The 27,838-nt window shown below is 35.0% G+C and overlaps 1 protein-coding gene across 1 annotated transcript in view; it reads right to left on the reverse strand.

The window, feature by feature from the left end:
- Window positions 1–727: 727 nt before the first annotated feature.
- Window positions 728–27,838, reverse strand: part of LOC127560742 (myosin-8) — a 47,785-nt gene continuing 20,674 nt past the window's right edge. Inside the window, exons 20-39 of the mRNA XM_051995577.1 lie at window positions 27,681–27,817; window positions 23,640–23,895; window positions 20,482–20,724; window positions 20,207–20,383; window positions 19,960–20,105; window positions 19,088–19,178; window positions 18,609–18,998; window positions 15,974–16,100; window positions 15,407–15,525; window positions 15,054–15,250; window positions 14,060–14,243; window positions 13,809–13,974; window positions 13,594–13,718; window positions 10,819–11,127; window positions 8,063–8,266; window positions 5,574–5,699; window positions 5,312–5,482; window positions 3,763–3,867; window positions 2,408–2,503; window positions 728–1,009 (exon numbers count right to left, since the gene is read on the reverse strand). Of these exons, the coding sequence (XP_051851537.1) occupies window positions 857–1,009; window positions 2,408–2,503; window positions 3,763–3,867; window positions 5,312–5,482; window positions 5,574–5,699; window positions 8,063–8,266; window positions 10,819–11,127; window positions 13,594–13,718; window positions 13,809–13,974; window positions 14,060–14,243; window positions 15,054–15,250; window positions 15,407–15,525; window positions 15,974–16,100; window positions 18,609–18,998; window positions 19,088–19,178; window positions 19,960–20,105; window positions 20,207–20,383; window positions 20,482–20,724; window positions 23,640–23,895; window positions 27,681–27,817 (3,522 nt within the window). The 3' untranslated portion in view covers window positions 728–856. The remainder of the gene's footprint in view (window positions 1,010–2,407; window positions 2,504–3,762; window positions 3,868–5,311; window positions 5,483–5,573; window positions 5,700–8,062; window positions 8,267–10,818; window positions 11,128–13,593; window positions 13,719–13,808; window positions 13,975–14,059; window positions 14,244–15,053; window positions 15,251–15,406; window positions 15,526–15,973; window positions 16,101–18,608; window positions 18,999–19,087; window positions 19,179–19,959; window positions 20,106–20,206; window positions 20,384–20,481; window positions 20,725–23,639; window positions 23,896–27,680; window positions 27,818–27,838) is intronic.

The raw sequence follows: 27,838 nt of genomic DNA on the forward strand, positions 1-27,838 counted from the left end.
AACAGCATCTCAGAGTAAGACCTTGGGGGTAATTCCATCAGTCTAATTGTGCTGAAATTCAAGGACTAAAGGAAGTCTCAAGAAAAAGTCTGCTCTTGTTACAAATCAGTTCTACTTTGTCTTTCCTCTTTTTGCTGATCTTGGGCCTGCCATTACTTTCTGTTCATCTCTGTTAGATCCAGTCCTTTCTCTTTGTTTCCAGAACCTCAACATCTCTATCTGGCTCTGAGACAGGTTGTCTATTTTATATTGGTTCTTAGCCAAGACAAAGTCTCTCTGCAATGGCTTTGTTTGAATGTGAACAGGCCCCATTAACACTTTGTTCTGACACATTCAAATAAGAAATGTTCTTACTTTACAAAGGCATTTATATCAAGAAAAGCTTCCCAACAATCTGAGCAACAGGCTGCCTCTGGATGTTATGAGTTCTCCCTTAATTTGGATCTTCAAAGGAGAAGCTAGAGGATCACTGCTAGATCTTTTGGGTATGGGTTAGACTAAGATATATTTGGGGTTCTCAACTTGTGTGTGGGGGTGTGCACACATGCTATGGAACCTTCTTATATTGAAATATAGTTGTCAAAATTCTAACAGCAACTACAAAATCAAATTCATAGAATTCAGATTAAGAATCCTAAACTCTAACATTCTATAATTATGCCACCTACAGCTTAGTAGGTCGCATATTTTAGAACAAAGAACTTTAAAAATGAAAGATAAGCCTAAGTTGTTAGCAAAATTTGCTTTATTTCTCAGTTAGGAAAGACAGAATAAACAATATTTATAGGACTAAGTGACCAAAAATATCACATTTTGCGCATTTCTTCAGTCACTTAGAGGATTCAGTTAGTGCTGATTACTCAGCACTAACTACTTTGGTGTGAACTTCCCGGCTCTTCACCCGAAGTTTATTGACCTGGGATTCAGCAATGTCAGCCCGTTCCTCAGCCTCCTCCAGCTCATGTTGGAGTTTGCGGAATTTAGAGAGATTAACATTGGACTGTTCCTCCTGAAAATAGAAATAAATTTATTAGAAGAAAAGAAATGTGTTTGTCTTAGTCTCAGTCCTTTTGTTGCTTATTTTCCTTGTCCTTCCTGTTTCTGACCTTAAATATCAGGATGTAATTTGTAATTTTAATTATATTTTATTCCAGGAAATTTATGAAGCACCTTAGCTTGGGAAAAATAGAGGATTACTTTTATATTAATATTAATTATATTATTATATACCACATCATATAATTATGCACTTTTGCAATCATATTAATAATTAATCAATTAATAATTAATTAACAATATTAAATGCACAGTTCAGAAAAGTCTTAGTGAATAGATGAAGTGAATAGTGAATATAGTGAATAGACTCAGAGTCCACCTGAAAATGGTAGAGGAGATGGATTATACATCTTTATGTAGTTGTTAAACTTCTTTATGTAGTTGTTATACTCTGATATTGTGAAATTGTGGCTATATGTAAGCCCTGATCTCTCTAGCCACAAATTGTGACTCCATTGTAGCAGAAAAGGGAAAAGGAAGGAAGCCTCCTTTGGTTAGGTTCATCATTACTTGTTTTTTTAACCCACTATATGAAGTAGGAGGGAGCCACCAGGAAAGATTCACTAAGGGCTTCCCACAAATCAATTTCTTCCATTTTCTTGATCTATGATTTCATCAATAAAGGAGGTTTCTTGGTAAGGAAATTCCTTTAACTAACAAAGGCTGGCAAATGTTCTGCAATTTACAATCTTATAGAACTGATTAGGGCAATAACAAGAATATATATTTTCCCAGTATGTGCAAAAAGGGGGAGTTGAACTCATGCTATATAGACTTTATAAATTACTTTACATTCACTATACTACTCATTATGTCATATATAAAAAAAGACTATTGATTATTCCAGTGAAAATGCTGTAGGTTTCCAGAGAAAAGAACTATAGAAGATTTAAGTGCCAATAGTTGATATAAAGATATGATAGTAGAAATAAAAATCTACACATATGGAGTTTTAAAAATGCTTTTTTCTGGAGAGTGATGATGATGCAAAATCTTAGGATGCCTTTGATATCTTAATTTACATATAAAATACATGTTTTAATTATACAGATAATCAGTTAAGTGAGTTATTTAAAGCTCTATATCATCCTAAGTAATTTAAGATTCAGAAACATTTTATGTGAGGACTCATTCTGAAATGAAGAATTTTTTTCCACTGGGGGTGGGTGGGTGTAGTTGTTCACAAAATCATTTCTCCTAAAATACAGCTTCCCCTTTTCTTCAGTGCCTTACACATAGTAGTAGATGTTTAATAACTATTTATTGAATTAATCAAAATGACTAAAACTCTTATAGTATAATTGCCATGTTTAAATAAAGTCTCTTCTCTCCAAGCTTTGAAAATACTCACAGCTTCCTCAGCTTGTCTCTTATAAGATTTCACCTTTGCCTGCAATTTATCTACCAGGTCTTGGAGCCTGAGAACATTCTTACGATCCTCTTCAGTCTGAATGAATTTGGAAAAACAATATACTCAGTCAAAAAACAAATGTCTGATATCAAGGCTTTGACAAATTATCTTTGTGCACTTAAGGCAGCAGTCACAAAGGATTGCATGCAATTTTAATGAAAGCATCTGGGTGGGCCTGGAACAGATTTGGTCATATCTGGAGATATCCTCATTGATATATAGCTGTAATAGGACTGTATTATACATTGGGCCTCATAACTCATATTCACCAAATTAATGTGTGTCTAGGTATATTGAATAATAACTTGAAAGATAGATAATAACAATTTTAAGTTTGCAAAGCATTTTCCTCATGGCCCATTTTATAGATGAAGAAATTGAGGCTAAGAAGCTCGTCTATGGCCACATAGTTTCTAAGGGTTGGATCCAGGACTAGAATTCAGGTGTAAAGATTCCAAATTGAGAGAAATGACTACTAAATAACATATCATTGGGTATACAATCCAGGTTTTTTTCCTTTCCTAGGTCTTATTCACTCAGTCAAATCAGCATCTGAAGGACACTGTTGATAATGAAATTGAATTAACTTTTTCCTCAGTCTTGTTCAAAGCTCATCCAAATGGCACATCCATTGTGTTCTACTCAGATTTAGATGGGGATAGATACTTTGTCTAGATTGCTTAGGGATGGGGGTGATTTGGAAGTAAATGATTTAAACAAAATCACATCTCCCTAGTCCCTTTGGAAAAAAATCCACCTCTCATTATAATATTAATTCTCCTCATTATTTGTTGCCCAACCAAAATTGATTGCCACACTCAGAAATACCCATTCTTCTAGTGGCATATAAAGCACTGAGTAAATTCCATGAAGGACCCCCTTTGCATCCAAGAGTTCCATCATGCTATCATGCTTTATATTGCTATTGTAATTGCTATCATGATATTGATCTCATATGAAGTATCACTAGCTATTATTCTCCTCTCAATCATACTAATCAAGTAGGCTCATTTACCTTAAAAACACTTTCAATCACTCAAGAGAACTGATGACTTATCATTACAGCATGACCACTTGCCATAATATGATATATCTCTACATTAGCAGAAACAAACCAAGGACCCTTTGACCTAACTGAGGGGGAATCCTATTGTGATTAATAAAATGATTAATTACCAGCCAGCATGTCTCTTAAACTTATCAAAACCCAATGTACTCTTTCCACAACACTATAGGGCTTTTCCAATTTCTTACGAAGGAGGAGGCCCAAATACAGAAGAGTTGGTTCTACTTACCTGGTAAGTGAGTTCCTTTACCCTCCTCTCATGTTTTCGTAGACCTTTAACAGCCTCAGCATTACGTTTTTGTTCACTTTCAACCTCTCCTTCAAGCTCACGTACCTAAAATCAAATATAACGACTTAAAATAAAGTAGTTTAGGTTTGGGGATAAGAAAGAAGGAAAGGAAAGGACTTTTCCCTGGGAAAAAGGAAAAGAAGAAAAGGAATCATTCAGGAATGGTTGAGTTATGGGAATGCAGTCAGGGGAGTATCTTTCTCAACTCCACTTCACAAATGACTTTCTAGGAAGCCCTAACTAAAAATCCTCTGGTACTAGAACACCAACAATACTAAACTCAAAGGCTAGAGATTAACTTTGGGGAGGCAAGAAAGTATAGCTAGATTTGGAGGTAGTGAAGCTTGATTTGAGACCTGCTGTTTAAATTTCTTGTGTGCTGTGTCACATTAGGTGAGCTACTTAACAAGAGTTGTTTTATCTTGGGAAACTAGTTAAGTTAGCTTCCTTGTTTTAAAATGAGGGGTTTGAACTACATACTTTCTCAGGTACCTTCAACTCTAAATCCCTGATGCTGATTGTTCTCTATGCTATTTTGGACTGGAGGAGTTAATTAGGCACATTTAAACATAAATATGTTTTCCATCTCTTGCTTCCATTGATGCTCTAAATCACCTAATCTGAGTTAGAAAATGTCTATCAGGGTGAGCAGCAGAGGAAACTAAGAGACAAAGAATACTAACTCACATTTATATTAAACTTTAAGGTTCTCAAAGCACTTTCTTCACATAAACCTGTGTGAGTGGTAGTTATTCCTGCTGGATCTGGAATTCAAATCAGAGCTGGGTCATTCTAGGCAAGTCACTTATTCTCTGTTTGCCTCAGTTTCCTCAACCATAAAAAGATATAATAACAGCACCTCTCTTGTAGGGTTTTTGTGAGAATATGAGAAAATATGAAAAAAAGCATTTAGTACGTGCCTGGTATATAGTAGGTACTATATAAATGCTTATTCCCTTGTTCTTGTCCTTGATGACTTGGAGAGGCAAAGTAATTTGCCCATGATCACCAAGCTAACAAGAATCTAAGAAAAGATTGAGACCTGTTCTGATTATAAATCCGGCACTTTTTTTTCCAAGTCGGTAAACTACTGCAAATATATTTTGAGGGTTTTTTTTGTCACAGCCCTGACTGGAGATAAGGGACTAAACTGGATGATCTCTGGAAACTACCTCTAGTTTTGAGACAGAAACCCTTCTCAGTCTTCTTTAACCAGAGGGGCTTCCCTCTGAATGTGCCCTCAATTTACTCTGTCTACTGCTCATTGGTAGGTTGTTTTTTCCATTGTCTCTCTCAGAATTTGAACTTCTGGAGAATATAGTCTATTTTTTGCCTTTCTTTGTAATGTTTAGCATAGTGCCTGGAACATGGTTAGTTTAATAAATGCTGGCTGGTTGATTCTAAGGCTTTGTAATAACAACTGTATCGCTGATATCCACACCAAACTGTTGCAGCTGAATGGCAATGCATTAAGATTTGGGATAGTTACTCTGGCCTCCAATTTCTGGATCTGCTTTCTCCCTCCTTTCAAGGCTAGCTGTTCAGCCTCATCCAGACGGTGCTGCAAGTCCTTCACGGTCTGCTCCAGGTTTTTCTTCATCCTCTCCAGGTGGGCACTGGTGTCCTGCTCCTTCTTCAGCTCCTCAGCCATCATTGCTGCCTGGTTAGCAATTAAATAAAAAAAAGTATGAAACCTGAAAATATCAGGTAGTCCAATCCCTGATGGCAAAAGACATGGTTCTTCTACTTACATCATTGATTGCTTTCTTTGCCTTCTCTTCTGCATTTCGAGATTCTTGAATTACTTCCTCCATTTCACTTTGGAGCTGAGAAACGTCAGTCTCCAATTTCTTCTTGGTGTTGATCAGGCTGGTGTTCTGGTTAAAATCAGTGAAATATGCTTAATGGTTTTTCATAAGGTACTCCTCTGTTAAAAGTAGCTGGGAAGCCTCAATTGTCTGTTATTTTGGACCTAGTAAGTGCTCTGTTGCTATGAGGGTGGCTAAGTGGCAATAGAGCCAGGCCTGGATTCAGGAAGACCTGAGTACAAATAATTATGAATCTGGGCAACTCTTAATTCTGTTTGTCTCAGTTTCCTCATCTATAAAATTACTTGGAGAAGGAAATGGCAAACTACTCTTGTATCTTTGCCAAGAAACCTCAAATGGGATCACAGAAGAGTTGGACACAACTAGAAATGACAGAGCAACTATTTGCTATTCTTCCCTAAATAAAGCTTTCTTTATTTCACCTTTTTTGGTATACCATGTGTATATGTGGGCATATATGTATACAATTATTGTTTCTACATTGTGACTTTTCCTATTTGGATTTCAAAATATTGTGGGTTGGCATAAGAAATGAAATGGGAATATTTTAGTTTTGCAGAAGCCTCAGATAATACGCAAGGGTCAGTAGGTGGCATAGAAAAAGTTTAGAAACTCAAAAAAATGCATAAAATATATGTGTGAATACAATATATTATACCAACATATTTTATCTTTTACTATCATAACAACTTCTCTGATATGAAGGGAGAGCCAAAAATTTTATGTAGATTTTCTAGATTGAGGGGGGACTTCATATCTAACTCCCACAATATGGAAAGAATAATTATATGTAATCACACTAGGTGTTGTTTTAGTTAGTTTTACTGAATTGATTTTTATTGTTGTTATCATTAATAATGTTATTCTTGTTGCTCAGTTATAAAGTAGGAGAGTGGACAAGGATATATTTGGAAAGGAAAGTGACAAAAGATTTCAGTTAATAGTTGTATTACATCTATGTGTCTCCACTTACATATATCTGTGCATACATATATACGTATGTGTCTGTATATACATATATATACACATATCCAAAAAAGATTGAACTGCTATGAAAGGAGATCAGAGATCAATTTTTTTTTTTTCAAATTGGCGTGGGTAACAGGACATTATTATATAGGGTATTTCCTGAGCTTTATTTATTTATGAAAGTTTAATACAAATTCATACATGAACTGTTACAAAAGCCTTTCAGGGCTGAGAGAATCAGTGATGATGAGGAGGAGAAGAAAGAGGAGGAGAGGAAGATTCAGGCTGACATCTGAAAACAAGATAGCCATGCCCTAACCCAAACCCTAGCCTCTGTACTATGGACCTTAGACTTTCTTTCTCTGTATGTCACCTCCATATATTCCAAAAGAACCACACCCAGTTCTGCTTTTTCTAAGGTGCTTCATTTTGATGCTTAGTAATAAGAGGGGATACCAAGCATCTAAGGACACCTAATCTATGCTCAAAAACTTTTGTTAAGCTGCTGTCCTAGGCAAATAAAATAGTCAGCAATGAAATGAGAAGTCAAAGGTGAGAGCTCTCATTTCCCATTCTCTCCTCTGCCACTTCAGCAGCTTTGGGCTTTGCCCAAAAGTTTTAGTACAGTTTTAAGCTATTGAGCTATTGAATAAACAAAATATTATTAACCAACAAAACTTAAATCTGCTTTAAAACTTTGGAGACACCTCATATCCCATGGCCAATAATTGCTTATATAAAATCCCCTCTAAAGACAATAAAAGAAATTATTCCTTAATAAGAGAATGTTTGCATGCCAGGGGGTTAGAATGTCTGATTATCTTTTAAATATTTTTAGGTTTTAGCTTTAAAGGGATAGAGACATTAAACAAAAGTAAATGCTCTTTGTTATTTACTGGAATGAAGAATTTCTGAAGGTATTTATTTCCTTTGAACATTTGTGATTTAATTCATGTTTACTCTATTGATTTCAGAAATATATAAATTTGCCTTGTGAAAATATTTTCTTGGAAATTGAGAGAATAGTTAAAAACACTGAAGGTAGTTTTTTCAAAGTCCAGTTCAAACATCACTCTTCCATCATAATACTATCTTTAATCTGTTCCCTTTTTATCTCCCACATCCCATCTCAAAAGCAGGAAGGAATCTCTTCTTTGAAGCTCTCATTAAGGTATTTTGTATTTCTCTTCTAGACTTCCTACACTTTAATTTGTGTTATAATTATTTGCATTCTTATTGCATTTTTCCTTCTCGATTATAAATTCCTTAAGGGTAGGGACTGTGTCTTTTTATTTTGCTCCTCCTAGCATCTAGCATTATGACTTATATATCGTTTTGAAGAAACTAGCAAACATTTGCTAATTCACTTTATTAATAATTTCAATCTGATTTGTTCCTCATCACTGGTTTTGGAGAGAACTAAGGACTCAATAGATCCTCACCTGTGTATGTAGGAGTTGTACACGTTCACTGGCATCCAGAAGCTCTTGTTCTGCTATCTTCCTGCTTCTCTCAGTCTGTTCTAGAGTTATCCGCAGTTCCTCAATCTCAGCCTGCAATAGGTTGGCTCTGCGCTCAACCATTGCTAACTGCTCCTTTAGGTCCTCCTGGCCTCGGAGAGCATCATCTAGGTGAATCTGGGTATCCTGGGTAATAAAGAAAATTGCTTTACTTGTGTGAAATTTATTCCACGTATTTATACCATGACTTGAACTGGATGATTATGATTACTTGGTAATGCAGATAGAGACTTTCTCTTCCTACCTCTTCCTCCATACAATTGGAGTAACAATAATTGTTGATAATTATATAATGTTTTACATGCATTATCTTGTTTGAATATCAAATACTATAGTCACTTCAGGAATGATTTCATGTATACTAAAAATAAGGAAATTTGCACTAAGGAAAATCAAATAACTTGCACACGTCAGAGGAAAGAATGGAGTTTAGGCCTTCCCAGTTCCATGTCTAACATGAAGCCACACTCTTCCCCTCTAAGAGATAAAAGGTCTAATGATACAAACTGAAGAGGAATTGCTATTAAGCTTCATAACAGAATTGGGATTGAATGAAGACTATAAAGTGGATAGAATCTAATGAAAAAAATTTAATAGGGATGAATAGATTCTAAACCATTTATTCAGATTCAAATAAACAACTTCACAAATTCAGGCTGACCAAAAAAATGGGTCTGAGGATTTTTAGTGAATTGTAATCTCAGCATGAGTCAATTGTACCAAAATGACAGAGCAAAGAGCTAATGTGATCTTGGTCTGGAATTTTGAGAGATAGATTCTTGAATGAAAAAGGGGATTTCTGCTTTAGTAAGCTCCCCTTTGAAGTTTTGGATTTAGGTTTGTGTATCATATTTTAGGAAGAACATTGACAAGCTGGATAGCATAAAGAAGAGTGTAAACAAGTTGGGGAGTGAACTTGAAACCATACTAATACAGTATTAGTCAAAAGAACTGGGGATTTTTAGCTCAAGGAAGAGAATGCTTTAGAAAGTATAATAACCTTCTTCAAATGTTAGAAGGGTAGACTCATGTAATAAAACTTAAGTTTGTTCTGCTTGGCCCCAGGAGACAGAATTATAACTGAGAGATTAATAGGAAGAATATCTTGGTTCATTCAAGGGGAAAAATTGTCTGTACTTAAACTGTTCAGAAGTGAAGTTGGTTACTTTAGGAGGTAATTGTCTATGTTTTTCAAAAATAAGCTCTATGAACATTTATTAGGGATTTTGAAGAGGAGGTTCTTATAACTATATGAGTTGGAACAGATGACATCTGAGGTTTTTAAAATTTCCATGAGTGATTTTTTTTTATTACAATGTTGATTTTTCTATTGTGAAAGAGAGAGTACATTGGGCTACAAGACAAGAGGTTTTAGCTATGTTTCTTCACTGAGTTATTTGACTGATAGAAGTCAAGGTAATGCTGATTCTAGGTTTTTATCAAAACATTTCCCAAAGTCTTATAAAATTCTTGTGGATGAAAGAGAGAGATGTAGACCAGATGAAAATGGGTGATTAGAGTGGTTGAACCTGAGACATTTAGCAGAGTGTTTGATCTAATATTGTTGAAAATTTTGATTAATGATTGATGATGAGCATAATTATGAAATTTTCAGATGTTTGACCTAGTACTGTTGAACATTTTATTAATGATTGATAATAAGCATAATTATGATATTTTCCGATGATACAAGTCTATGAGTGATACCTAACACACTGGATAAGACTGTTAGGATACCTAAAATTTTTAAGAAAGTAGACCATTGAATTGAATCTAACTAGATAAAATTTAACATAGATAAATTCTTATATTGAGATTAAAATTTAATCTAACAAATAAAAGAAGGAGGAGGCATATTTAGAAATATAGTTGCCCTGAAAAAGATATTGGGGTTTTATTGCTCACAATGACATGGCAATCAAAAAAGATTATGTAGTCAATCCATATCTGTGGTAATTGTGTTCATTCCTGGTCACCACATTCTGGGAAAGACAATTAAAAGCTAGATAGGGACCAGAAAAAGATAGCAAGAAAGGCAAAAAGGCCTTGAGGTCCTCTCTTATGAAGATCAGTGAAAGAATCAGGAATATCTAGCTTGGAAAAAAAAAAAAAAACTGAGGAGAGACATGAGACTTTCTTAAAGAATTTAAAAGACTATCATGTGAAAGAGGGATTAGACTAATAATGTTTGGCTTCAGAATAGACTTAGAAGCAAATAAGAAAATTTAGATTTGATGTAAATAAAAACTTCCTAAGAATCAGAGCAACTCAGAAGTGAAATGGATTGTTCTTACTAAAAAGAAATGTCTAAGTTGAACCTAGATGACCATTTGACACATGTATATGTCTGTGATTTTTGTGTATAAGATGACCTAGACAACTTCTCAAATTCCTTGTAATTCAAAAATTCTGAGATACTTAGTACTTGTGTGGCCTGGAATGATACACAATCACTTTCATTCTTTTGTTTATTCATTTCTAAATTTAAAAAGTGTTAGACTAAATGATTCCTAGTATTTCTACTATGCCAAATTTCTCTGATTTAATTAACTACATGGGTTCAATTTCATAGCTTTTTGGAAAGGAAGACTGTTAAAAATGCATTTTACTCCTGACAGCTTTTTTGGGAGGTGGAGATGGGGAAGAGTTCATTTGACAGGCTAGTTAAATCTATTTACCTTTAATAATACTTGGGTATTTCTGTAGTTCCTTATGGCCTCTGCAGCTTGGCGATTGGCATGATTTAGTTGAATCTCCATTTCATTCAGGTCTCCCTCCATCTTCTTTTTTATTCTTAAAGCATCATTTCTGCTTCTAATCTCAGCATCCAATGTGCTCTGCATAGACTCCACAATTCTAATGTGATTTCTTTTAAACTGTTCAAGTTCCTCATCCTTTTCAGCCAATTTCCTGTCGATGTCAGACTTGACTTGATTCAACTCAAGTTGGATACGCAAGATTTTTCCCTCTTCATGTTCAAGCGATGCCTAAATTGTTAGTTAGTGACAGAAAATGATTACTGCTTGAATTTTTGAAACCTCTGGACTAGAAATCAAATCCCTTCTGGACTCAATTCCACCTCCTTGTTAATACCAGATTGCCTCACTTTGTACAATTACATATATACTATATATAAAACAAATATATATAATATAATATATATATATTCAGGATCATCTGAATATATATGATATATATACAATTGTATCGTATATTGTATATATATTATATATATATAATTGTATATATAATATATATGTATGTATATATCTACACATATTTAATCTACACATGTATGAATTACATGTATATAAAACAAACACATACATATGCATAAACACACACACATTGGAATTATTCTGAATAAAGCAAAATTTTGGAAATTAAATTTTAAACAAAATAGGGCAGCTTGTTTGTAGAGGGCAGGATCCCAGAAAAGTATACTTAAGGCTCAGTATGATTGATTTAAACCTACAACAAGGTGTTAACTCAGTGGAATTAAGATAATGATTCTCCAGTTTACATGTACTTAGTATAGATCTTACAAGGTGACACCTATTCTACAAGATTGACACCTATGATGATGTACTTAAGAGTATATAAGAGCTAAGAGATTTGGCAGGGAAGACAGATTTAGAGATAGACAGAAAAGACAGAGGACTGGAGGCTGGAGGCCAGATTGAAAACAAAGACCTGTGGCTGGCCTGGCCTTCACTTTTCCACTGAGATCAAGGCCCCATTGAAGGTCACCCAGAAAGCTAGCCCAGCTTCAGGTGAAGGAGACAGACTGTGAAGAAGATAATAAAGATTTTAGATTTTATTCCTGATTTTTCTGGTGGTGATTATTCTGCTGAATAAAGGCCCTCTCGGAGGACCTCCAGAGAGCTAACCAGAACATTATACTTGTTATTTAAAAGTAATCTGTATGAAACTTTTTGGAATGCTAGTGATCAACACCTAAATTATTTGTTTTGAAAGTGAGAGACAGTAAAGTGGAGTAGAGACTCATGATTAAATGCTGGTACTGACACATTAAAATCCTTTTAAAGTCCTCTAATTTAATACGACTCAAAATTTTCAACTATAAAATGAGTATTGCCACATCCTACCTATCTCACAAGGTTGTTATGAGGAAAATGCAGTGTCAACTATAAAGTACTATGCAAATGTGAACTATTGTTAAATCCATATTTCCCTAGTGTTGTGTCCTGTTTTCTAGAACCCCGAAGTTGGGGTGACAAAACATACTGTGCTTTCTAGAGCCCTCACACTGGGGTGTTGTGTGCTTTCTAAAGCCCCTAAGTAAGGGTGCCAAATGTATTGTGCTTTCTAGAACTCCCACATTGGGGTGTCAAAACATACCATCTTAGTGGAGGAGTGATGATGTGAGACTCCCGAGGATGGGTTTAAATATGGAATCCATTTATTCCAAGATCTTCCCCCTTTATATATCCTCATACCCTTATATAACCAAACCAGCACTTGTGCATGCGCACAAGTATATAAGAATATAAGTATATACCACAAAAACAACTTGCTATTGTCTGTAGATTGCCACCTGGTATCACTCTGTTTCCATTACAACACAGGTTCTCACCGCCTCCTGACTTCTCAAGAAAGCCAAGAACCCTTAGGGGAGATGGGAAGCTGAACCAGGCATTGTTAGCAAGTTCCCTCTGGGCTAAAGGATCTTATATCTTACCCAGAGATCCTCCATTTTCTGTGGCCCTTTATACCCTAGGTTTGTTTTAGTTCAAGTACAAGAAATCCAGAAGTTTTTTTTTTCCTTCATATCTGAAGTAATCATACTCAGTAAATTTTAAAATTTACATATTAGTGAATACTTGAAATGAGACAGGAGTAGTATGTGCCAAGTCAGACAAGACCACCACTACCAACTACCCTTAGACCATGAAACAAAAACTCTAAAGATCCTAAAGCTTAAGAGCCCAGACAATAGTGCCCTTTCAGCCTGATTAGAACTGCTTCCACTATCACCCATACCACTCATCACGCTTTATAAAAACTTTTCTGCATCCATCATCCAGAGATTCTAAATGATACTAAAATCTAGCAACTACTTCAGCAAGTTTTTCAGGCCCCGCCTTCTCAATAGCCACAAAAGAAAATTCTTGCCAATTACGTTTTTGGCACTGTTAAATGGTCCAGCTTTGGAAATGAACATGACTTTATTGGTGGAAATAATATCAAGAAGATAAATTATCATCTACATTGCTGCTTCACTCATATGTGTTGATTTCCCTAATAGAATGCCTTAATATGAAACTTGTTTTGCCTTTCTACTTATATTCCAAACTTTATTTATAGCAAACGATAAATGCTTTTTAAAATTCATTCATATAATCATGCATGCATGCATCCATTAATTCATGAGGGTTTAGAATTAGGTGAAATCAAATGTCTGGGCTAGCTAGAAAATTTTATAATCTTACCTCAGCTTCTTCAAGGGAAGCTTGCAGTTCACACTTTTCTTGTTCTACTTGCTTCTTTATTTTCTCCAATTCATGAAGTTGTTTTCCTCCCTCTGCAACCTGCTCAGTGAGATCAGATATCTCCTCTGTTGGTTAATAGACAGAGAGAAGGTTAGTCAGAAGATGACTAATGGTCTGCTATGGCACCTTGGTAAACGTTTTTTGAAAGCACTCACGCTGTAAGTTCTTGTTCTCTCGCTTCAGGGTCTCCAGGTGATCCAAGGATTCCTCGAAGGCATTCTTCATCTTGAACAACTCCGTGCTCAGAGCCCGGGACTCCTTCTGGGAAGCTTCGAGCTCAGCCTGAGTTTCCTCATATTTCTGTTTCCCTTCTGATAAGATCTAGACCAAGAGGAATGGTCAGTTTATGGGGTGAATAAAATTAGAGCAAAATAAGCAGTTAGTAAAGATAACGGCCTGGGAATACCTTGTCAAAATTCCTTTGCTTTTTATCAAGAGCAGCACAGGCAGCATTGGATCGCTCTACATCAAGCATGAGATCTTCCACTTCATTTTGCAGTCTCTGCTTGGTCTTTTCAAGGGATGCACATTTGGCATTCACAGCTTCTACATGTTCTTCAGCATCTTGTAGGCGCTGGGCCAGCTTTCTCCTGGAGAGATTCAAAAGCATGAATGAACAAGAACAGAATCAAACTGTCCAATGAGAATTAGATTCAATTGCTTTAAAAGAGCCTGCAACTCATTCATTGATAGAGTGCCTCACTGAAGAAGCACATAACTGAATTATTTCTATACAGTTAATGAATTTCACTATGCCAAATGATGGCAGCTAAGATAATTTTCTACATTTCAGGGTCTGGAGCCCTCAAGTGGCAAGTACAAGTGGTATTATTGTATTCATTAAATTTTTGGATGGTTCCTATTCAATAATGCTTATATTTCTATAGCACTTACTCTTAGCAAAATGCTTATGTCATCTTTAAGTAAATAGTGTTAGTTTCATTATCTTATCTTATAGATGAAGAAACTATGACTCAAAGGATTGAAGTTAATTAATTGCTTATGGTCAAGCAGATAGTATACTTTTGTAGTTGCTTTTTATGTATATTTGCATTTATATATATGCAGTGTATGTTTGTGTCATAGGTACAACACAGTGCAGTCAGTAGTTTGACTACTTAAATTAATACTTGGTTGCTTAATTGATTGATTAAAGTGATTTTTTTATGTTCAGAAAGGGGTCCTACATATAAAGTACAGGGATATATGTGTGTGTGAAGCCAAGGCCCTCTGAAAGCTCTGGTTTAGTCTATTTTAAGAATGAGTATTACAGGTTTAGACTAATTCCATATCCTTTAATGCTAGATTTAAGATTAATGACTTATAGGCATACCTCTTCTCAACTAATGATTAGATATCAAATCATTCCTTTTCTTTGTCCTAAGGTTCATCATACATACTTGGCCTCCTCTAATTCCTCTGTGCGTTGAATGGCATCTGTCTCATATTTGGTCCTCCACTGGGCAACTTCTCCATTGGCCTTGGATAATGCCCTTTGCATCTCAGCTTTTGCTTCCTGTTCCTCTTCATATTGTTCCCGTAATAAGTCACAGTCATGGCGGGATGATTGCAGGGCATGGGCGAGAGCATTCTTGGCCTATGAAAATGGTCCCATCTATGTGTTAGTTTCATTTGCTTATAAGGAATTTTCATTTTTACCAGTATAAAAAATGAATAAGGTAAAAAAATTCTTGAGATACAAAAATACACATAAACAAAAACAAAGAAAAGTTACCATCCATTCATTACTCACTTTAGATTCCTCTTCTAGTTGTCGCTTCAGTTCTTCAACTTGTTGGGTAAAAGCTTGTTTACCCCTTAAAAGCTGAGAGACTAAAATTTCTTTCTCATCTAATTGCCGGGAATATTCACCTAAAATAAAAAAGAGGAATGTTTTATTAGGATGATAGACAAAGAAAAGAAGCTTAAGGCCTGCAAATCCTTGTATTTAGAACCCACTCCTACTAGTTGCTAATTATACCTAATTAATAAACCAAACCCAAATTCTATGGAAATTTCTGACTTGTTTGATGAACATTAATTGTTTACCTTTTGAGACACATTTCTCATTTACAAAATGGAGATTCTGCTTCTAACCTAGAACTTCTTTTCTAATCTAATCTAAATCTAAAATCATGGATTTAGAAGTAGAAAAAAACCATCAAACATTTTATATGTATTTATATTACATTTTATAGAAAAAAAAAACCAGAAAGATGAGGTGCTTTGGTCAAAGTGGGAGACTTTAACTTTAACCCTTTAGGCTCCTTGCCACAGTGAGCTGCCTCCCATACATTTATAGACCAACAAAGAAGCTTGCCTGCTTCTGTCTGCAGCCGAGCTCTCTGGGCTGTGAGCTCATTGACCAAACGCTGTTGCTCTTCTTCTCTGTTCTTAAGTTCACTAACTTGATCTTCCAGACTTCGGGACAGTTTTTCAAGATTTGCCTAGGAGAGGTCAATGAAGCAATGAATGCAATGAGAAGAGTGAAAATTTTGCCTTTGGCCACTTTTAAATACAACATATTAGAAGTGGTTATAAAATAATGAAAATAAACATGCCAGAATTAACATATCTAAATGGATGTCCGTCTCTTAAAGTAGTGACTTTGGAGGTCTAGAGAAACTAATGTTAATTTTTTCAACACTTACTCTTAGAGAATGACTTAGACACTATAAGATATTTGGGAAAAGGTTGTTATTGGTTTTTCGTTCTCAAAGAGAACCATGGTGATGTTTTTGACTTGCAAGAGAATTGGATTTAAGTAAGACAGAGTTGTGTAAATTCAACAATCTCATTTTCTCTTCCAGAGTCATCAGAATGGAAAGATATAAGTCAAGGGGACTGGAAATGGCCCTGGATGCAGTGGGAAATTTTGACTTGTTTAATTAAAGCTAAGACCTTTCCCAAATTTCTGTTTGTCCACGGCAATGGAAAAATAAAACAATGAATCAATTCTCTAGGTGATTCCAAAGTATCTGACAATAGAGATCTATTGTATTCCTGAAACATATATCTAGGTCAGTGACTTGTTTGACTTGGTCATTACTACTAATTTTTGGTGATTCATAAGAAAGTAAATGAATGATATTACCAGAGGGAATCTAATTGTATGGATAAAGACTGAATGACTGTCATATGTAAAGATTATATTTAGTCTGCCTTGTCTTAGTTGGAGCAATGGGAGGAAATTGCAAGGAGCCAAATTACTTTATGTAAGTAAAACTTCTTAGCAATTAGAGCTTTCTGAAAGTAAAATGCTTCTTTACAGAGTAGTGTACTGCTTCTCACTACAGGTCTTCAGATAAAGTCTATACAACCATATGTCAAAGAATGGATTCTTGTTAAACTATGAGCAAGCTTATATGACTCCTGACTGCCTATGTATCCTCTCCATCTAGATCAAGATCATGTAGCATGATTTCCAGAAATCAGGATCCTTTCCCAGCCTTTGATATTTATTAGCTGTGTGATATTGGGCAAGTCATTTAAAATCTTGGTACCTCAACTTTCTAATATATAAATGAATGGGGGGAAGTGGAAGGGGAGTCAGCTCTAAATCTATAATCCTATTTCAGGAAACTTGCTTCTACTGCCAGTCAATCTTCTCTAAACCTAGATCAACTCCTAGCAAATTCAGGAGCAAATTGAATCATAAGTATTAAGGGGAAAGAGATTTTAGGGATCACATAATCTAGCTTATTCAGTTTACTAATGAGAGCCACACTAACATGGCTTGACCTCGTTCACACGGTGAAAAATGGTAATTAAAACTAGAATTTGGATTTTTAATACCTAGGTTTAGTGCTTTTCTCACTACATCACAGATGTCTTCTCAGGCTAGAAATCAGGAGTAGGTTGGTTAGTTTATTTTTAGAGTCAGGGTTCTAATCTAACATAGGAGTTCTGTACATTTGAATATATTAAAAAGTTTCCTGGGTATTATTATATTGCTCTAAAAATTAAGTTCTGATATTCCAACTTTTTGGTAGATTTGAAAGTCTGATCTAGATCTATCCTTGAGAACCGTAGAAGTTTTGACAGCTTTAGAGGCCTGTCTACATCATGGAAGTTTAGAACTGGACAAATGCTGGCCAGTTTGTAAATTGGTGAATATCTTCCAATAACCTGAAACTAGTCTGCAAGAAAATTCATAATAAAATTATATCATTTTGAAAGAAGAAAATTCAACATCTGTAGCAGGAAGTACATTTAAACAAATAGAACAGGTGTGACAGGTAAAAAGAATCAAAACAGTCACAACTGAGAAAGATGAGTGAGAAACTAAAAATAGCAAGATAATATTAAATCTTATTTTGATTATTTTTCTTTTTTCTTGAATTAGATATCTTTAGCATGTTCTACTGTTGATTTTAAGAGTACTAAATTTCTATTGATATCTTGTTTTAACTTTATCTTCATTATCCAATATCTATCCTTCTCTCCTCAGTAAACTATAAACAATTAAAAAAAGAAAGAAAACAAGCAGCTTGGCAAAACTCACATCAACCAAATATGACAGTCTATACAACTTTTCATATTCATTGTTCTTCATCTCTACAAAGAAGGGGAGGATTATTTTTATTTGTAACCAAAATATATGTAATGTTTAACCTATATTGGATTGCTTGTGATTTGGGGGAGAAGGGAGACAGGAAGATAAGTAGAAAAATTTGGAACACAAGGTTTTGCAAAGGTGAATGCTGTATATAGGACTGCTTGCCATCTTGAGGGGGTGGTGTGGAGGGAGGGAGGGGAAAAAACGAAACATAAGCGAGTGCAAAGGATAATGTTGTAAAAAAAATTATCCTGGCATGGATTCTGTCAATACAAAGTTATTATTAAATAAAATAAAATTTAAATTTAAAAAAAAAGGTGAATGCTGAAAACTATTTTACATGTATTTGGAAAAATAAAATACTATTTAGAAAACTATATGTAAGCTCCTACACTACCTTAGCTTTGGAGAGCATCTCCATGTTACTTGAAAGATCATCAATCTCCAACTTCAATTCACTCTTCTCTTTCTCTAGTTTCTGTTTGACCCTCTGCAAGTTATCAATTTGTTCCCCAAGCTCAGCAACACTGTCTGCATGCTTCTTGCGCAGAGTGGCAGCTGTGGCTTCATGCTGCAAGGTGGCCTCTTCAAGGTCCCTGCGCATCTTCTGGAATTCAGCCTCTCTTTTCTTGTTCAGCTCCACCTGAGCTGAAGTTGCTCCACCAGCTTCTTCTAGGCGCTCACTGATCTCCTCAAGTTCCCGTGACAAATCAGATCTCTGCTTTTCAGCTTTTGCCCGGGAGGCGCGTTCTGCCTCAATTTCTTCCTCCAATTCTTCAATACGGGCCTGGCAACAGGGAAAAGCACATCCATTAGCTCCTTCCCATTAATAGCTAATTCTCTGAGGGTTAGAACCCAAGGAGGTATTGACTTTACCTGCAACTCCTTAATCTTCTTCTGTAGTTGAATTTCCACTGCCTGTTCATCTTCAATCTTGCTTTGCAGATTGCTGATTTCAAACTCTTTCCTTTTAGAACAACAAACTGTTAGGGTTTTATTTTATTTTAATCTAGGTCTTCCTGTCTCGCACAAATTAGGAGTTCAGAGCCTACCCATGGGCCTAATCCTTTTGCCAATCTACATAGGATATTTGAACTGCTTTATTTTCAATATGGACTGCTTCACTCTTCTTTAGGCAGTCTGGTTGGCCCTCTTGCTCATGGAAGCTGGCCTTATCAGTGCCAAATTTAATACATTCTCCTAATTGGTTAAGCAGTTTAGAATTTCTGAGCTCAAGTAATACACTAAGCTCAACTTTCCCACTAGAAGGGCCTATCAGGGTTATAGCCTGACTCATGAATTAAAAAGACAATCTCAAAAAAAAAAAAAAAAAAAAAAAAAAGACAATCTCATATAGATATTGTTTTCCTTGCAACAAAATTAAAACAAAACTGCTTAAATAATACTTCTATTTTTCAATTTTATATCACCTTCATTTCCAAATCTTCCTCCTCTTTTTCTACCCAAGAATCTATCCTTTACAAGGAAGAATAAAAGAGTGATACAGCAAAACTATCTCATAAAACTAATCTGATAATATTTGGAATATTCCATATCCCATAGTTCCCATCTATTTTCCACTCTCCTCATCTCCAACTTTGCAAAAAAGTGAGGAAAGTTTTTATTTGTTTGTTTTTTACTCTTTCTCCTAGTCAAGAGTGGGCATTATAATTTGTGTGTGGTTGCTGTTTTTTTTTTGGTTTTTTTTTTTTTTTTCCATTTCAAGGATTGCATTTAAAGCTGCTTACTTTTTAAGTTTTTCATCAAGCTGTGCTTTGTCATTTTCCATATCCATTGTGGATTCTTGGGCTAACTTCAGGTCACCCTCAAGTTTTCTCTTGGCTCTCTCCAGGTCCATTCGAAGTTTCTTTTCTTGCTCCAATGACCCTTCAAGCTGAATTAGAAAGATGTAAGTAGTTTTTAAATATTAAAGTAAGTTTTTTATTTTTTGGTTTTCTTTTTCAGAAGGAAAGAAGTTTATTTTTTAAGACTTACATCATCTACTTGCTGTTCCAATTTGGTTTTGGCTTTGGTCAGTGTATTCACTTTGTCCTCCTCTGCCTGCAAATCATCCAGGGTCTGCTGGTGGGCCTCTTGGAGAGCTTTCTTCTCTTTGGTGAGCTTAGCAATGGTTTCATCCAATCCTGCCATCTCTTCTGTTAGGTTTTTCACCTTAATAAGTGGAGAGCAAAATTGTTTTAACATAAAACACATTAACTACCAGTAGTGCTGAATACTTATGACAAAAATTTAAAGAACATAGCTTAGACCTTGTTTTCTGTAGCATGTTTTTCCTTTTCCACCTTAGCTAGTGTTAGTTCAAGGTCATCAATGTCTTTTTTAAGCTCTGAACACTCATCCTCCAATTTCCTCTTTTTGGCTGTCAGTTCAGCATTTACTTCTTCTTCATCTTCAGCTCTTTCAGTTAATTCTTTGATTTTTGCCTCAAGCTGGATTTTATTCTTGATAAGCTGTTCACATCGTTCCTCTGCGTCAGCCAAACTATCAGCTTCCTGTGGAGGGAATGTATTCAATTATTGCCTTAGGGATTTAAACTTTAAACATGTTCTTTGAAGAGAAAAAGCCACACTTACTGAATTATGATGAATGTTTTCTATTTTAAAGAAGCATAGCTAATTTTATTATGTTGACTTCAAAAATTCCAAAAAAACAAGTAGGAATAAAGTGTCTACCCATGGAAACCTGACCAAACTTCCTAGGAAACAGGACTTAAATAATGGGATGATTGTCTGTAAGAATAAAAATAAGTATCGAAATCTACTAGAAGAAATGCTTTATTGGATGACATTCAGAAGGCATAGGTTTATTTGAAAATTTTTACTTTCACTGCCTCTGCTTTCTTATTGTCTGGAAAATAACTGCTACTCCAAGCCAAGTTGATAATTATTTATTAAGTCTCTAGTATGAGTAAGGCCTAGTACTGAACACTGAGGATACAAAGAAAAGCAAAAATAGCCCTTGTCCACAAAGATTTTGCAAATTAATGTGGTGGGGGAGGGAGGGACCAGCATCAATAAATATGTACATATAAGATAAATAAAGGTAATAACAAAGGGAAGTTGCTAGCTTTGAGGTGAATCAGGGAAGGCCTTTTATAGAAGGTGAGCTGAGGAAGTGGCAGAGATAAAAAGGGAGAGTATTTTAGGCTTGAGAGACAGACAGTGAAAAGTATGGAGTAAGAAGGTAGAGTGTCTTGGATAGCAAAGAAACCACTGTCATTAAAGCATCCAAAAAATGCAGAAAAACATTGTTTGCTGATCACCACACTAACCTATCCTTTCGGCAGACTCCTAAATAACAAAGGGCCTCTGAAGAAAGGATTCAGCCAATCCTTTGACTCAGTGATACCACTACCAGGATTACATTCCAGAGATGAAGAAAGAGGCAAAGGACACATACGCATACAATTAGAGCTGTGGCCTTTTTGACCATAAGTCCACTACACCATCTAGCTATTTCTTTGGGAAGAAGTTAATTTTTATGAATAGAAATGTTCTATCTGTAAAAACTTTTATCAACAAAAGTAAAACAAAGTAAATGAGTTGTATATGTATCTTAAAATGAAAAATAAGAAAAACAAATAAAAAACTTCTCAGTTATATGGAAATGTAAATTCTAGAAATAAAAGATTAACAAAATTGAAAATAAAAAAAGCCTACTAAATTAATAAGATTTGGCGCTAATTTTTGGGAAAAAATATTATCAACTAAAAGAGAGGAAAACTAAATTGCCAAAAGGAAAAGTGAGAATTCACAAGAAATGAAGAGAAAATAAAAGAAATTATTTGAAACCATTTGGTCCAATTAAATGGACAATTAAACTGATAACTGAAATGGCTCAACATTTATAAAAACATAAAATATGCAGATTAACAGAATGAGAAGTAGAAAATTTAAATAACTCAGTTTTTTAAAAAAGTCATAATTGAATTCCCTGAAGAAAAAAAAAAACATAAAACTAAATGGATTTATAAATGAATTCTATCAAAGAACAACTAATTCCATTATTACATGAGCTGTTTAAAAAATAGGAAATTCTTTTTATTATTAAATTTTTTTATGAGATAATATAGTCTTTATATCTAAACCATAGGGACACAAAGCAGAGAAAGAAAACTTTACCAGGAATTCTTAATCTAGGATCCATAAAATTATTTTAAAGTATTAATAACTGTATTTAAATATAATTTTAATTCTATGTACTTATATTTTATATATTTGAAAAATAAGAGTTAACATTTATATAGTACTCATTATGTACTTGGCACTGTGCTAAGCACTTTACAATCATCTTATCACATCCTCACAACAACTCTGGGAGGTAAGTATTATTATTATTCCCATTTTATAGATGACGAAACTGAGATAAACAAATGTTAAACAACTTGCCCAGAGTCACACAGCTAGTGTCTGAGAACAGGTGTAACTCAGGTCTTCCTGATTCCAGCCCTAATGTCTGTCCACTGTGCCACTTTGTTATCCTATCTGAGATGGATTTCATATCAGAAGATGAAGCATCTTTATAAGATGCTTCACAGACTTTGTACCACATAAAAAAGAGTGAGAACCCCTATAATAGACCAATATCCCTGATGAAAATAAAAATAAGTAAATTTAAATAAAAATTATCAGCAAAAAGACTAAAAACATATGAAAAAGATTGTATCCTATAAATGGGTTGAATTGATATTAGTGAAGAAGGGACCCCAAAAATCTAAAAATCCTTGAAGGAGAAAATCTCCTTCAACTCAGCCTCAGTGAGGGACCCTGCGCCCGCCCAAGAGAAAGCAAACAAGACAGTTTCACTCTGTTATCTAGCAAAAGGAATTCCAATTCTATTGAAACTCATTGAATTCCAGCTCAAGCTAAAAGCCAGCTTGTAGAACTCCACCCATGAGTTCCCTTCAGATGGTAGTCAAAGCTCCTATTATAAAAGAGCCAATCTAAAATCCTCTCTTTGCAGAGCTTCTAAATATGCCAGCTATGCCATGCTTGCTATGTCAAGGGCCTCTGCCCACTGGAATAATTCTTTTCCAGTGCCACACTCTCTTTATCCTCACTTATTTCCCTAATGAGACTTTATGTCTCTCTGTCAGGATTTCTAACCTTACTTCCCAATCTCTATAATTAAAATTCTTTTATTAATCTAGGTTTTCGGGTCTGTAAATTCCTTTACAGAGAATCTCTGCACCGCCAGATGGGAATTCCTGAAAACTCCCTATCCTTGTGCTGAATTCCAAGGGGGTTCAGGGGAGCAATTTCAATTGTGAAAAACAAGGTTCATGTGAATATCTTGTAGAAAAGTGACTCTCCATCAATACAAAGCATTGCTACTGTAGAATAATAGAATGTTACTTTTAGAATGCTTTCAATAATAGTAATCTCTTAGTTGAATATTGAATACGCACTGATTGAACTTGGAGCTGCAAGTCATTTTTCTCTTTCAGGAGAGATACCATCTTTTCTTCCAGTTCCTTCCTTTTTGCCTCAGACTTTGCAAGACTTTCTTTTGTTTTCTCAAACTCTTCTTTCATGGTGGCCATCTCTTTTTCAGTTTCAGCACTCTTGAGCAAAGGCTTGATTTTAAAGAATAATTTCATCCAAGGCCAATGCTTGACATTCATGAAGGCACGGACATTGTACTGAATGCAGAAGAGAGCTTCTCTGAAATTTAAGAAAAGGGCAAATTGAATTGCTATAGCTCTGTACTAGATAAGTTATTACTAGTAGTATCAGGGCATAATACAGGTGTCTTGCCCATAGTAAGTGTTTGGTTTTTTAAATTGAATTATTGTAAATGTCATCCTATTTTTAAATAATGTTAATTCTATTTCTAGATAAAATCTGTATTGATACTGCTTTATTAATGAATTCTGATGAATAACAAGTCTACATAAAGCTGCATTTGGGAATTTCTATTTATTAACAACCATAATTTGTCTTTTTTGGTAAGACTATAGGCAAATCCATATTTGAATATATGTACAATATTATATAGGACCTAATTTTCAAAATAATGTATAGGAAAACATGGAAAATAATATGAGAATAATATGGAAGGTAAGGTGAGGGAGTAATACTTCTTGGTCATTGCTATTCAAATCAAAATCATGAGATGTTTGTAAGTTTCCATTCCTAAACTAAGCTGGCATATAGTTATTTCATGCTCTTCTCATTATTCTGAAACTCCACTGACTTCTCAGTTTTTTTAAACTCTGCATTGCAATGTCCTAAATAATACTTGATGATCTATTATTTTATAGAGTTCTCTACTTGCATCATGTTAATCTAATCTCTCCAACCAGATTTAGAGCTTCTTGTGTTTAGGAATTATATTTTATATTCTTTCCTGAATTAAATAATAATTTCCTTGCCATAATTCAATAAGATTGTTCTTTCTCACCAAAGAACATGCTTAAATTTAAGTCCTTAAATTAATATGTGAATATAGTATTTTCTGAAGACCGTGATAATTTGGCTGATGCAGAAGAAAGATGGGAGCAATTTATCAAGACAAGGCAAAAACTAAACAATTGAGTAAAAGAACTGAGGATGAATAAGTAAAGAGGTAGGTACCTACCTCACTGTTGAATGCTTAGTATTTACTGATTAATATGTTAATTCACAAAGTAATCATATCAGTTAAAAAATTCTCTGCCCTGTACATGATCTGAAATTCCCAACCTTATCCTTTGTAAAGTCAAGAAAACAAATGAAAACAAAATTTCTAAAATCAGTATTTTAAACAATGTAATACATAAAAAAAATCCTAAAAAATTATCTATTGCCTAATTTTTTTTTTTGTTTTTGTTGTCCTTTATTTTTGAAGAGGACCAAAATAATTCAGTTACAAAAGAAGGGATAAAATACAGAAAAAATTATCCCCTTAGGTGTCTTGGAAATAGCAAAGTACCCCCCTCTCCTTTTAAAATGTTGCTTTTTAAAAAATGGGTCATGGATTATATCAGAAACTAATAGTGATGAGGGAAGCCCCGAAACTCTCTCATTCTTTCTCTCAGACTTTGGGGGGAAAGCTTAGGAAACCCCCTCAGAGAAGCTCTCTCCTGAAAGACCTGCCCCAAAGAATCAAGATAAAGTGGTTTCATTCTGTTATCTGGATGGACCTAGTTGAGTCTAGGACCACTCCTATTTAGCCTGAGATTTCCATCCAACTCTATTCCTATCCAACTAATCTCTATGGAGATTAGTCCAGGGATACTCATTCAAATGGAAAATTTCTATTCAATTCCAAAAATCTCTGTCTGATTCCAACTCCAACTGTCCCTCCCTCCTCCCTCTTTCTCCCCCCCCCCCCCCCAGCCTCTAGCCAGTTTCAATAATAAAAATAGGCAATTTGAGGCTCATTCCTTGCAGAGGACTTCATCATGCCAAGGAACCTCTCTCTCCCCTTAGCATAGCTGCAATCCTCTGTCCTTTCTTTCAGTGTTATTCCCTTTTTATCTCTCTCACCTATTCCCTAACAGGACCCTATTCACCTCTCTGTCAGGATTTCTCTGCTACCCTTCTGTTAAGGAAGTCAGTCTGCAAAAGCTGACTTCTCAGTTCTAATAATAAACTTCTTTTTTCAGTTTAATTTTTTGAGTTGGTAAATTAATTTATGAAGGACCTGCCCCGACCAGAAGGGGGTTCTCACAACTCCCTGCCCTGAGCGGAACCTCATCAATAGCATTCTCTACTGAATATATCAATTGTTACAATGAGAAAAACAAAAAGATTCAAAAACTTCATATTTGATCATCTTGTCAAGAGGAAAGATATTGTAGTAAAGGGCTGTGTAAGTTTTGATTAGAAACTCCTTTCTAAAATCTTATAGAGAAAGGTAAAAGATAACAAGCAGTAATGTCTCATAAAACAAGTGAGAGGAGAGAAACAGAGAGACAGAGGAGACAAAAAAGGAGACGAAGAAAAAGACAGAGATTATTCTTAGAACTGTGAATGATGAAACAGGAAGGACAAGAAATACAAGAAAAATGGAGAAGATCTGTCAAGACTCTGAAGTATTCTGTTGATCATGGAGATTTTACACTTGGACTTTTACAATTTGTACAATTGTACAATTTACAATATACTCTACTATATCAGGATGCAACAAGCTAAAAGATGTGTTAAAACACATAAGTGTATTTTTTTGTTGATGTGTTTAATTTCTAAGTTTATCATTGGGAATTAAAATAAAATTTATATAATCTTTAAAAATAAAAATATGGAATTAGCTCATTGTACACACACAACTTGGATCCAATCTCTCTTCTGGATTCAGGAAATTATATTTATTAAACTATATCTCTTTTGCTCCTGATATCTTTAAACTGCACTTTCAAAAGAAATGCAAATGGATTCAGATTTGATGACAGTATCTACTAGATGAAGAAAATGCAATTTACAATGCAATGAAAAAGGACCCAATAAGTATCCAGCTCTTGAGCTTTGACACATTTATAAATAATGAATAATGAGACCAGGCCTCAGCTTAGTTCGAAAATTGTAATGCCGGAGAAACTGAGGCAGGAGAGAGATTAGAGAGTTTTTAATATTTTATTAATGGGAGAGTAAGATTGACTGGACAGGACTCTCGTCTCAGATTATCCAGTCAGACAGAGATAAGTGTACTGGGACCAAGGAATCCATATTGGTCCCAGGGCTGGAGGACCCAAAGAATCCAGCGTCCAGCATACAGCTGCCAGACGCCATTCTCCAGCCATGAATAAAGGAACTCCAACTTCTTAAATACCTTTTTGGAGACAAAGAAGAGAAAGGGAGGGAAAGTTTTTATCAGGGAGGGGAAGCCATAAAACCTAAAAATTCCAGAGACAAAGAAGTAAAGATATCATGGGTTGGTCTTGGAATATTCTAAAGGAATATTGTAAATCCATAAAAGAGTCAGGAGAGCTACTCTTTTATCTTGCTAATTTACAACCCGAGAGCGAATAATCCTTAGTTTTACTGGTCAGAGACAGAACAGTTAAGGTAACTGAGACAGGGAAACTGAGTCAGGACAGTTAAAGAAAACTGTGGCATAACAAAATGTCAGGCATCTGAATACTGAAATTTGGATTTGATAAATGGCAAAGAAAACTACAATAGGCTCCTAAACAAGATTGTAACATGATCAAAATTTTCTTAACAAAAAAAGCTTTTTGAGAGTTATATGTAGAATAAATTGGTGGGGAGAGATTAGAGGCAAGCGAACAAGTTAGGTTGTAATGAAGTTCTGAGTTCATGAAATACTTTGCTGTATGAAATAGTGAGTTCCTTCATTCTGGGAGTATCCAAGATGAATCTTTTAGGAATGTTAACTAGGGTATTGTTGCTTTAACTGGGATTGGGACAGCTGGGTTCTTCCTAAGGCTTAGTGCTAAAAATTTGATGATTTTGTGTCTCCAGGGGAATTGAAACAGAAACAGAAACATTATTGTTATTTTTGTTACCTTCTTTGCAACATTTTCTGATACTCCACCCTCATGAGGAATCCTCTGCACATGGCTTGAGTTCGAGTGATAATCTGTGCTAGTTTGTCATCTCTCATCTCTTCCAAGAGACCCAAAAGACCAGCTTTGAAGAAAACCTTAACAAAGAAAAGATAACA

The sequence above is a fragment of the Antechinus flavipes genome, chromosome 4 (assembly GCF_016432865.1).
Source record: "Antechinus flavipes isolate AdamAnt ecotype Samford, QLD, Australia chromosome 4, AdamAnt_v2, whole genome shotgun sequence".
NCBI lineage: Eukaryota > Metazoa > Chordata > Mammalia > Dasyuromorphia > Dasyuridae > Antechinus > Antechinus flavipes.